Here is a 12,008-nt window from a genome sequence, read left to right as displayed (position 1 = left end):
AACTACTGTGGCCACTTCTCCACCTCAGTGCTCCGATTTCTTCTTTTTACTAGTCACAGTAGTTTTACAATAGAATATCAGCAAATCCACTCTAATCCATATTTTATGCCTCCATTCTGTGGACCCTGGGATGGTGATGTCCACTCCACCTCTATCCCTTAAGTTCTCTTTCTTGAGGCTAAAGCACATCTCCAGATGAATTATTCTTTTTACTCAAAACTCGTTGAAACTAGTCATGACACTATTTAGGTACTTTGCAAAATTTGGCCTAGAATAGAGCGTATGTTGAAGATTAAAGCAGATTAGAATTAGGAGATAAAGACAGTCACCTATTGCAGTTGTGTTCATTATTAGATAGTTGAAGAGTGAATTATAGTTCCCTAGGCTTAAAAAAAAGATCTTATTTGACCATCCTTTATTTATTTAGATCAGTGTTAAAAAATAGAGTTCAACACAAAAGACCAATAAATAATCAACAGGTTCACTTTTGCTTTGCAAACTCTGACTTAAGTTTTTACGAATCCTATTTGAATAATTTCCCTTCTCCAAAATCAGTTTGTCTGCATTGGGAAAGATGAGTCCTCTGAAACATTTCCCTGCTTCCCCTCCTTCCCCCTCTCCCTCCTGTTTTTAAATCATTCTATTTTCTTTTAAATGTGGTTTACATAAGTGTGATATGTTACTGAATGATTCTCTAAAAGATTAGGCTGAGTTAAAACTCTTAATTAAAAACTTCTTTTTTTTTAGCCTTTTCATCATCAGCCTTGTACCTCACCTATTATTTGTTATGCATGCAAACTCAGGTTCTAAAATTTAACTTACTTTAGCCAGCTACATCATTGTTTGAAATTTTTGAGTTTTCCTATTTTCTTGTGAGCCCAAATGACTATTAGGACTTGAAATTGTTCAGAATCCAAGGTTTAATTGACCTGTACTAGGAGGTAAGGCCTGAGATACAAAATGATAGACTTGAACTCATCTCATCCTCCCAACTACCAGAGATAAGATTGATTCTCTCCTCTTTTTTACAGTGCAGTTCTTTATATTTTCAGTTTCTACAAGTGCTAGTGATTAGATATTTTTTTCCTTTTGAATAGATGACTTAACAAAAATCATTAACTATGAAACTAATAAAGATTTAGCACATATTTAGTGATATATATTGTATCCTGGCCACAAGATTTATTTAACCAGTATTTATAAAATTTTACCCAATAGAAAGAAGAATAAATCCCATCGGGACATTAAACGAATGCAGTGTGAGTGTACCCCTCTTTCTAAAGATGAAAGAGCACAAGGTGAAATAGCATGCGGGGAAGATTGCCTTAATCGTCTCCTAATGATTGAATGGTAAGTAAATTAGAATGCTTTGCTTTTGTTCAACCCTTCTGTTCAATATTTATAAATATTAAAAGAATAATTAACAAAGAGTAAAACTTAACCTTTCTCCTACTTATGGATAAGTATAAGCAATAAAATGTCTGGCTATATAATAAACAGGTGTTTATAAGGAGACAAATTTCACTTGCTTAGATGATAGTGGCTGGCACAACGTAAGTGTGCTGTAAAGTAACCTTATTATTAATGCTAACATAGCAATATTAATTTTTTTCCAGTTTCCTTCCATTTCTCTCCTGTAACATTTGTATTCTGGGCGGCAAATATTGCTATTTTTGGTTTCACTATAAAATGTGATAGCCCTAAGATTTCAGAAAGTCAAAAAGTAAAATGTCTTCTTTCCTAAATTTCAAACCCTCTATTTCTAGTATTGTTTCAGAAAAATTGTAGTGCATATACTAATATAGGTAGATATTTCCTATTTTTATATATAGAAATAGACTCTTCCTATATGTATATTTGGCCTTTGCCTTTCTCCTAGTTTAATTAAATGTTTCAAAGACCTATTCAGAGCTACATTTGCTTCCATATTTTTTATTATAAATAGTAAGCATCCTTACATTTAAAAATATTTGATAGATTATTTTACCAGTTTGTTTAATGAAAATTTATATCCTTATGTTTAACGTGGGACGAGTATTAAGGTAATTTATAGTATAGGTACCTTATTTTTAATATTAATAATCTTTTTCAAAGCTCAGTTTTGTTTATGTTTTAGTGTTGGAAAAGTGTAGTATATATACCTCAAACAATAAAAAAGAGAAAACATTTTTGATATTCCTCTATCCAGACTAAAAGTAGAGATGACAGTGTACGACACGTGAGAAGAGGAGATTTAGGATTAGAACTAATCTCCTAATTTACTACTGCTATTCCTCCTGTCTGCAATCTTCTGGCTTTTCCTGCCAACCTTGCTAAACAAATCTGAAGTACAGAATTTCCCTCTTCATGTTATTCCTACCCTCAAACTTTTAGTAGTTCTCTGACCTCAGCATTATTTTTGAATTTAGCCTGGTATTCAGAGCCCTTCATGGGGATAGCATCAGCCTGCCTTTCCATCTTCCAACTGTCTTCTTTTCTTATTAGTTTTCCTTACCTCCTTTTTTCTCCTTTCCCATATAGACCTTGTTTCCTATTTCTACACATAGACACGGTCTGGTGTATCTCCAGCTCTCTTATTTATGTATATCCTATGTAATCTTAGAGATTCTACTTTAATCCCACTCCCTCCTAAATGCTTTCCTTGACTACCTGATACTAAAGTGAATCCTCTGTCCTTTGAATATCTATAAAAATGTTATTTACTTCTGGTTTGGCAATAAATAATAATGTATTAGAAATAAACGTGTAATATCTAGTGTTGTCATAATTGATATTAAAACCCTTTGTTTTGTATCTGCCAGTTTTGGAATATTAAGAATTAATTGTCAGATTTATTATATACTATAGGGTCCATGGGAAAAGAGTCTTTCTATTTTATCTTGCATTTATTCCCAACAAGGACATGTTTAATGACTTTAGTTTCTCTCAAATGTAGATTTGAAATGTTAGCTACATTCAAAAGACCAAAGTAATGTTGACTGGAGTGGAATATAAGGAAAAGTGCACTGAAAAAAAAATAAATTACCTGCAGAGTTCTGAGTACTTCAAGCAGCCTGGGAAGTGTGTCCTAGATACCCTGGGAGACAAGCCTTTCTTTCTTGTGATGACCAGATGACAAGGCTGAATTGTGGATATTATCATCTCTCAAAATAACAATATAGATACTCAGTTATCAGGAATCCCATCTTGATGGAAAGAAATAAATTGAGGAAGGCTCTTTTGGGGGTAAACTAGACATATGCTGATTATGCTGTAAAGATATGAGAATAAATAGTTCTAGAGATATTTTTTGTCCTTTTCCACTTTAAAGAATTAATTTTTTTCCATTTTTCATTTCAGTTCTTCTCGGTGTCCAAATGGGGATTATTGTTCTAATAGACGGTTTCAGAGAAAACAGCATGCAGATGTGGAAGTCATACTCACAGAAAAGAAAGGCTGGGGCTTAAGAGCTGCCAGAGACCTTCCTTCGTAAGTTGTTTCAGTCACCTTTTACTTCATTTTGCCATTGAACTTGGTTAGATACTTTGTATGAAAATAATTTTCTGTTACACTGAGCTTTAATAATGCTTGTGCAGAATGACATTTGATAGCCAGATTCTTAAAAGAAAAATTCCACTTCTTAAAGGAACTTAAAAAAAACAACTAACTCTTCTATGTGTACAAAGACCAGCTATTTGTCAGTTGTGACTTTTGTTGGACCTCAAATCCTATGATCCTTCTTCTACAATTACATAGAAGATATTAAGCCTCAGGGATTAAAAAGGAAAATTAAATATTGGTTATTAAGATAGTAATTTGACTTTTCAGATTATCCATGAATAATCAGATTTTGATTATTAAAATATAGATGGCTGCATAATGTATGACTATCCACTACAAATTATCTCTAATCCTGTTTCGAGTTTGGCTATTTAACTGTTCTTTGCTCTTTTTTTTTTTTTTTTTTTGGAGGCACCAGGCTTAAACCTGGACCCTTGTACATAGGTTACAGACGCTCAACCGCTGAGCTACCCGCTCCCCTGTTCATTTGGTTTTTACTGCTTTATTTTCTAAACAAAGCGAGTTTACATTTTTTCAGTTGGATAGTTTAGTCCTTTAATGAGTAAGTATATTGACTGTGTCAGTATGTTGTGAACAAATGCAAATGATTTATACTTTTACATTTAAAAGAAATCTCTTTATGCCTTTAGAATTAGGACATGTTTACTTTGAGGGGAGAAGACAAGACTGCCAGGCAGGCTATTTCAGGTCAGAACATCGGGAAGAGTAGAGTGAGGCATTTGTCTACGTTGAGATAACAGTAGAAATCATTGGTGAGAGTAAGCTTTTAGAGACTAAAGAGAGAAGAAGAGGACTGAGAATTTAATTTCTTCAATGAAGAAGAATAGGTAAATAACCAAGGAAAGAATAATTAAGGGTATCCAGTAGGGAAAGAAGCTGAGGGGAAGGTTTAATTGCGATTAGTGATAAATGCTAGAAAGAAGTAATAGAGAATTTGGTCAGAGAAAGGGTATTAGATTTGACCTTTAACATCCTTAGAGACCTTTGAGAATAAGGAAGACAAAAGGTCGCTATGTTTATTTCTTGTTTTTTTTCCCCCTAGAACTTTTTTTTTTTTAAAGATTTATTTTTCCTCTCCCCTTCCCTGCCTACCCTTCCCCCCCAGTTGTCTGCTCTCTGTGTCCATTCGCTGTGTGTTCTTCTGTGTCCACTTGTATCCTTGTCAGCAGCACCAGGAATCTGTGTCTCTTTTTGTTGTGTCATCTTGCTGCGTCAGCTCTCCGTGTGTGCTGTGTCACTCCTGGTCAGGCTGCACTTTTTTTGCATGGGGGAGCTCTCCTTATGGGGTGCATTCCTTGCCTGTGTGGTTCCCCTATGCAGGGGACACCCCTGCGTGGCACGGCACTCCTTACATGCGTCAGCACTGTGCGTGGGCCAGCTCGTCACATGGATCAGGAGGCCCTGGTTTTGAACTCTGGACCTCCTATGTGGTAGGCAGATGCTGTATCCCTTGAGCCAAATCTACTTCCCTCTCCCTAGAACTTTAAAAAACCCTCTTCTTTTTCAGTGTGTCCAAACTTCTTCAGAGATGTTTCTTAGCCCTGAATCACTGTTTTCATGATATTTTAAACATAACTTGAATGTTTGTTTGTAAAATTAGCTAGGTAAGTTAATGTGGCTCAAGCCATTGGGCTCCCATCTACCATGTGGGAGGTTCAGGGTTTGAATCCTTGGGCCTCCTGATGAAGGCAAGGTGGCCCAAGCAGAATGCTGGCTCTCACAGGAGTGTTGGCCTGCACAATGGACTGTCCTGTGTGGAGAGCTGGCACAGCAACAAGAAGAGACACGGAGAAAAGATGATTAAGAGACATAGCAGACCAGGGAGCTGAGGTGGTACAAGAGGTTAAGCACCTCTCTCCCATTCCGGAGGGTCCTGGGATTGGTTCCCGGTACTGCATAAAGAGAAGACAAGCTAACACAGAAGAATGCACAACGAATGGACCTAGAGAACAGAGAATGAGGGGAGGAATAAATAAATAAATCTTTAAAGAAAATAAAAACCTAGTTAGAGCAAGCATATGTATTTGGGTGTTGTGTATAAATCATACAAACTTGGAATCAACAGTCTTGGAAAGTGTTAAGAGAAGGAAATTAACTTTGGTTAGATGCTAGGTATTTTATATACATATTTTGGATAATATCAAATTTATGCTCTTTCCAATATTTTGAAAAATGCATTATTTATGTCTGGATGTATATATTTTCCTTATACCTCCTAGGTAGGAAATGCTATTTATTTATTTTTTCATTTTGTTTTCAGGAACACCTTTGTCCTAGAATATTGTGGAGAGGTACTTGATCATAAAGAGTTTAAAGCCCGTGTGAAAGAATATGCAAGAAACAAAAACATCCACTACTATTTCATGGCCCTGAAGAATGATGAGGTGAGCAGCATGGGTGCAACTGCTTTGACACAGATCTGGAAATTGTTCCATTTAAAAGGATCATTGATACAGATTAAGGGTTAAACTATTAAAATTAGGGGCAGAAAAGTATGTATTGTTTCTATTTGTTTACAAAAAGGATGGGAGAGGGAGGTATAGGTATTCATGTAAGCATAAACTTACCTGCTTCTTAAATGCACAGAACAGAGTTTCTCAAATTTTTATATCTCAGGACTCCTTTAAAATGTTTAAAAATTACTGAGTGCTTCCAAAGAGTTTTTTGTTTCAGCAGATTATATTTAACAATATTTTCTGTATTAAAAATTGAAACTGAGGGAAGCGGCTGTGGCTTAATTGATTGGGCTCCCATCTACCATATGGGAGAGACCCTGGGTTCACGTTCCAGGGCCTCCTTATAAAGGCAAGCTGGCCCGCACCTGCAGAGAGCTGAAGGTAGAGAGCTGATTGTGGAGAGTTGGTGCAGTAAAGTGATGCAACAAAAGAAGACAAGCAGACACAGAAGAATGCATAGTAAATGGACACAGAACAGACAGCAAGCAAACCGCAAAGGCGGGGGGGGGGGGGGCTTGATAAATAAAAACAAATTTAAAAAAAATTGAAACTGAGAAATTTTGAAAATGCCTAAGTCATTTTTAAAAATAATCATTCCCACCCCCAAATTTTTCTTTTGGTGATAACTGTGGCACTATTTTAGATTTTTACAAATATCCTTTGGTGTCTGGCTTAATAGAATTTAGTTGGGTTCTCATTTGCTTTTGCATTCAATCTGTGAGGATACCATACATCATGTAGCTACTGGAAGACTGCACCATGCGCTTAGTAGAGAATAAGAGTGAAAAGGGCAAATAATGTCTTAATATTGTGATGAAAATAGTTCTAACTTTATGGATATCCCGAAAGGGTCTAGGAGTCACTGCGATCTTGAAGAACCTAGGGGGAAGGATCACTGTGGGCCTGGAGTCACTGGGTATATATTTTCCCTTAATTTACCCTATTGAACTGTTTGACTAAAAAATGTAACATAAGGCTGTATAACATAGTGAAACCTAGTGTAAAATACAAATATGGGTGATACTGCATGTATAAGACTACAAGTAGAGAGATGGAAACAGAAGAGCAGCTGTGTATGGCAGGGGAAGCATAGATTTTTTTTTTTTTTAATTGAATGCACTACTTCAATGAAAAAAATTGACTATTAAGAATACCTTTGGTAATATAATAAAAGTGGAAGGGTAAAAAACAAGGGGAATTTCTTTTAAAAACAGTATGAATCTTTGAAAGGTGATGATGGGATATTGTTTATTAGGAATTAGGTAGAGAATGTAGCAGAGATTAATAATGAATGCTTACTACAGGAAATGTTCTGTAAGTGTGTGTTGAAATATTTTTCTTGGTTATAGATGTAAAAATGAGTGTTTTAGCCAAGGTTAGCTCATATATTTTTCCATATTTGACTGCATGAAAATATAAATCAGAGATTGAGTCATATTACATAAAGAATACAGCCATTTATTAAACTCAACTCTTTTCTTGGAACAGATAACACATTTGCATATTTATAAGATTTAATAATTCTTCTGGAAATTATCCAGAAAACTTATAATCTCTTTTCAGTCAGAAAGTTTTTTACTATTGGAAAATGTTGGAACATGCAATACCTTCTTGAGGTGGATGTTTGACACTTTAAGTTCTTATGTAATTACCACAAATTGATTGGAAACAGTTCTTAAATAGTGATATTTGTTAAAGGCCTGCTGTGTGCTACACTCAGCTGAGATTTTTATATAAAGATACATAGTTAAGTGAGAAACCTTTTGGAAAAGTTCTGCTGTCTTCACTCCTTTTCCTGTTAAATGGATGGAAAAGGAAGTATGAAAGGTTATCTTGAGAAATGGTCAAATTTAATGAAATTGAAAAGAAAGTTCCTGTTTTAAAAGAGAAAAGAGTAAGGAGGAGAAATTATCCATGTAAACAATGTGCTACTCCTTTGTAAAATCCAGATGGATGGAATTGGATACATTCGACAGCCTCTTAATATTCTCTCCATTATATATTGAGAAAGATGACATTTGAACTGCAAAACAACAATCTCTGGCCCTGGCTCTCAGTGTGGTTTCCCTGACCTGCAGCATCAGCATCCCCTGGGAACTTGTTAGAAATGCAAATTCTAGGGACCTACACCAAGACCTGCTGCATCTAACTCTGGGGATCACCCAGCAAGAGTTGTAACAAGTTCTCCAAGGGATTTGGATTACCTGCTCAAGTTTGAGAGAGCTACTGCAGTGTGGTGTAGCATGCACGTTAAAATGAAGTTTTACACACACAAAGTGAGATTGGAATGTAAATGATGTAAGAAATAGTTAAAATAAATGGGAGAGACATTGATAATTTTGTCTATGGGTAAAATGTTTATAGCTAGCAGATCTTAACAGAGATAGTATTCATATATTTGTCACTTTGATGTATATGATTGAGTTCTCTAAATCAGGAAGAGGCAAGGAGTATTAAATTCGCCTTAATGCCTTTTCTTTGCAAAAATAGATGACTATTTTAAGTCTCCTTTTTTGTTTTTTTAACTCTTAAATTATCCCCTTTTACCCAGATAATAGATGCCACTCAGAAAGGAAATTGCTCTCGTTTCATGAATCATAGCTGTGAACCAAACTGTGAGACTCAAAAAGTAAGTAGAGGTAGTTTTAGAATTTGGGATATTTGTTCAGGATTGCTGTTCTGACCATTAATTTTAGATCTTATATTAAAGGTACCTATGGATTTTATTTTTTAATCAATTTTTTTCAATTCTTTATTTTTTTAAAAATTTACTTTGAAATGAGTTTAGATTAATTAAAAATTACAGAAACAGCAGAGTTCTCACACCTAGCTTCCTCAAATGTTAAAATCTTACATAACCATAATACAATTATTAAATCCATGAAATAATATTAACTTATCTGAAGACTTTATTCAGATGTTTCAGCTGTCCCCTTAATTCATTTTTCTGGTCCAGAATCCAGTTCAGGAATCCACATTTCATTTATTTGTCACATCTCCTTTCCCATTAATTTTAGATATTATTTCAAAAGTGCTAAAGTGACAATATAACTTTGATAAAGTTCGGTGTATACTGTTATATTCAGAGTCTAACAGTTCCTATCCTAGGTGCCAAATCTGACTGTTTTAGTAACACTAATAAGGAACTGAACGGCCACAAATGAGAGGAATTAATTGGGTGTGTGGCCTATATGTGGGTACAGTGCTTTTCCTCAAGGCCAGGTTTTGGGTCTTCCTTATCTTTGTGTCACTCTGCCTGGCACATGTTGACACTTGATAATTCCATTTGTTGCCTTTGATGTAACATTTTGAGATAATATTCTTATTACCTCCTAATTTGTGTTTTGAGTTTTTTAATATGTGTAATATATATATTAGAAAAGTGGTTCTTACTTTGAATCCACCCCCCAGAAAAGTACATATTTATGATTCTCTCTCATATTGAAATAGTGATTTTGATTTCTGGATATTTTTTGCCCTTTCATCTGTGCATTAATAGATTTTATGTGTGGCCAAGCAGTATAATTATTAGGTGAACCCAGACTGTAATTGTTTAACCCAAGTTCTGGTTCTAGTCTACCTACAGCTAGTGGTCACATGTCCAGCTGTACTGTGTCCCTTCATCTCCCTAAGGCTGAGTTTTTTTTGTCAATTCCAGATGCGAATGGTTTGGATTGGGCCTCTCTAGTACTTGACTTGCTTCCACATTCTGGAATGATAACTCTGTTGTATCTGCCCCAGTTTTAATTCAGGAATTTTATGCATCTGTCTGATGCCTCCCTCCCTTTTTATACATTCAGCTGTATAACCACTGCTTCATGAAAGTAAACTTCTGGCATCAGTATATCGTTCCAGACCCCTCTTACCTTTTCTTTCCATTAGAATGGGTAGCTAGAAAATGATTACTCAACACCTGAGTTAAGATAGTAAAGGTAATAGAAATTTGCTTGTGGTAATAAGCATTCCCCAGTTGTCTGTTCTTAGTACAAATGAATCTTTACTGTATGGAAATGTGTATTAACAAAACATAAAGTAGCAGTTATTTTTATTAGAGACACATTACTTACAGATATAGTTACATCTCATTGGTAGTCTTGGTAGTCAGCTATAAGAGTATCGCTTAAATATGTTTATTTAAATAAATTTCCATTTGTTATTTGGAAAAAACCATATTGCCTGAAGAGACACATGTATAATTAAGGCAGATGATAATGATCCTTACTAAGAAAAAGTTTCTTATTTCTTTTCTTTTCTTTCAAAAACATCTCAGTGGACTGTGAATGGACAACTACGGGTTGGTTTTTTTACCACCAAACTGGTTCCTTCAGGCTCAGAGTTAACATTTGATTATCAGTTCCAAAGATATGGGTAAGTAATGTTTCTACTTATTTTACAGCTCCTGATGGAGAAATAGGCTAGGCGCGCGCGTGCACGCACACACACACACTTTTTATAGAAAAGAGGTACTGCGAATTGAAACCATGACATCTTATATATGAAGCAAGCACTCAACCCCAGAGCTACACCTTTTCCCCTAGATAGAAAATTTTGATGTGAATTGCTTAGAAGTTATATTTAACCTATAGTGTACTGTTCTAGCTTTGTGTTTTTCCTACTGTCTTATACTCCTGTCTACTAAGGGATATTGCACAGAAACTACCTAATTTTCCTCTGAACTTCCTGCTTATATAATTTATATAATCATACTTCTAATATAATTTTAAAAAACATTTTATTATTGATATGTCACGTGTGTGTAGAAAAAATAATGTAACTCCCTGTGTATCAGTTGTTCAACATAAACAGTTATCAACTGATGACTAATCTTGTTTCCTTTATACAGTATTATAGTCTTAAAAATAATTTATTTTATAGTTCTATCCACCAAAACCAATGACTGATGCAGTACCAATGAACACTGTTAATACTTACATTTTGGTTTCCCACTAAAAGGAATGGAGAAAGGGCTGATTTCAAGTTTGAGGCAGGAATTGAACATGATGATCCTGAAATATCTTTCATACCACAAAACCATTTAAAGAGGTTAGGAGATTCACATTAAAGGGATCCAGGAACTAGCTTGAATAAGTTCTCACCAGACAAAAGTGAGACAGTTCAAAATTATTAACATTTAAGTATCAGTAAGGATAATAACTGCAGTGGTTTAAAGCACTTTATGTAAAACCCATGAGTTTTAATGGTAATTTAAAAAGAAAACTGCATTAGTCATAATTGATGGGAACCAACTCATGATATTGAAAATCTAAACAAAAATAATCACGTAATTATCTTGCCTTTCCAATGTGATTTTTACTTCAGAGTAAATCAGATGGTTGATGAGAGGAAGTTCTTTATAGAGATACCACAGTTAGTAGATAAGGTTTTAATAGTATCATCATTTTACAACCCCTGGTAAATTAATGGATCTAGACAATGGTTATCAGTGACTGCCAACATCACACAAAAAATGACAACCAGTGTGTGCTTCCTGATAGAAGAATGTAATATTTCCTTTGTAATAGTCTGGGCAAAAGAAATTGAATTTGAATTAGATCAAGTCTCTAGATTTAACTACTAATTCATAGGAGATACAGGAAACCAAGGAACAAATTAAATGATACTTACAGGGATGCAGTCAACAAAATACAGGCTTTGGGAAACCGTGTAGGACAAATGACTTGGTTTTTTAAATAATTGCAAGAGAAACAAAGATGGAAGGTGAAACTGCAGACCTTACTTGGAATAAATTAATTGGTTAAAAAGTATTTGAGATACTAAAGAAATTTTGAGCATTTAGTTGATATTAAATGTTATTAAGTAGTAATTTTAATATAATATTGTGGTTAGGTTTTAAAAAAATCAATCTAAAGATGCATCTTGAAATATTTATAGATGAATTGATATATCTGGGATTTGCTTCAAAATCCAGTGTGGCGGTAGACAATGGATAGTAGTATAAGATGAAAAAGGATTGGTCATAAATTGATAATT

The 12,008-nt window shown here is 34.6% G+C and overlaps 1 protein-coding gene across 1 annotated transcript in view; it reads left to right on the top strand.

Annotated features, from left to right (window-relative positions):
• Positions 1-12,008, top strand: part of SETD2 (SET domain containing 2, histone lysine methyltransferase) — a 130,215-nt gene that overhangs the window by 41,683 nt on the left and 76,524 nt on the right. Inside the window, exons 4-8 of the mRNA XM_071212047.1 lie at positions 1,219-1,350; positions 3,340-3,468; positions 5,822-5,945; positions 8,569-8,646; positions 10,288-10,385. Coding sequence (XP_071068148.1) covers positions 1,219-1,350; positions 3,340-3,468; positions 5,822-5,945; positions 8,569-8,646; positions 10,288-10,385 — 561 coding nt within the window. The remainder of the gene's footprint in view (positions 1-1,218; positions 1,351-3,339; positions 3,469-5,821; positions 5,946-8,568; positions 8,647-10,287; positions 10,386-12,008) is intronic.

Source organism: Dasypus novemcinctus, chromosome 26 (genome assembly GCF_030445035.2).
Source record: "Dasypus novemcinctus isolate mDasNov1 chromosome 26, mDasNov1.1.hap2, whole genome shotgun sequence".
In the NCBI taxonomy this organism is placed as follows: Eukaryota; Metazoa; Chordata; class Mammalia; order Cingulata; family Dasypodidae; genus Dasypus; species Dasypus novemcinctus.
The sequence above is the reverse complement of the archived record's forward strand: the minus strand, read 5'-3'. Positions and strand labels throughout refer to the sequence as shown.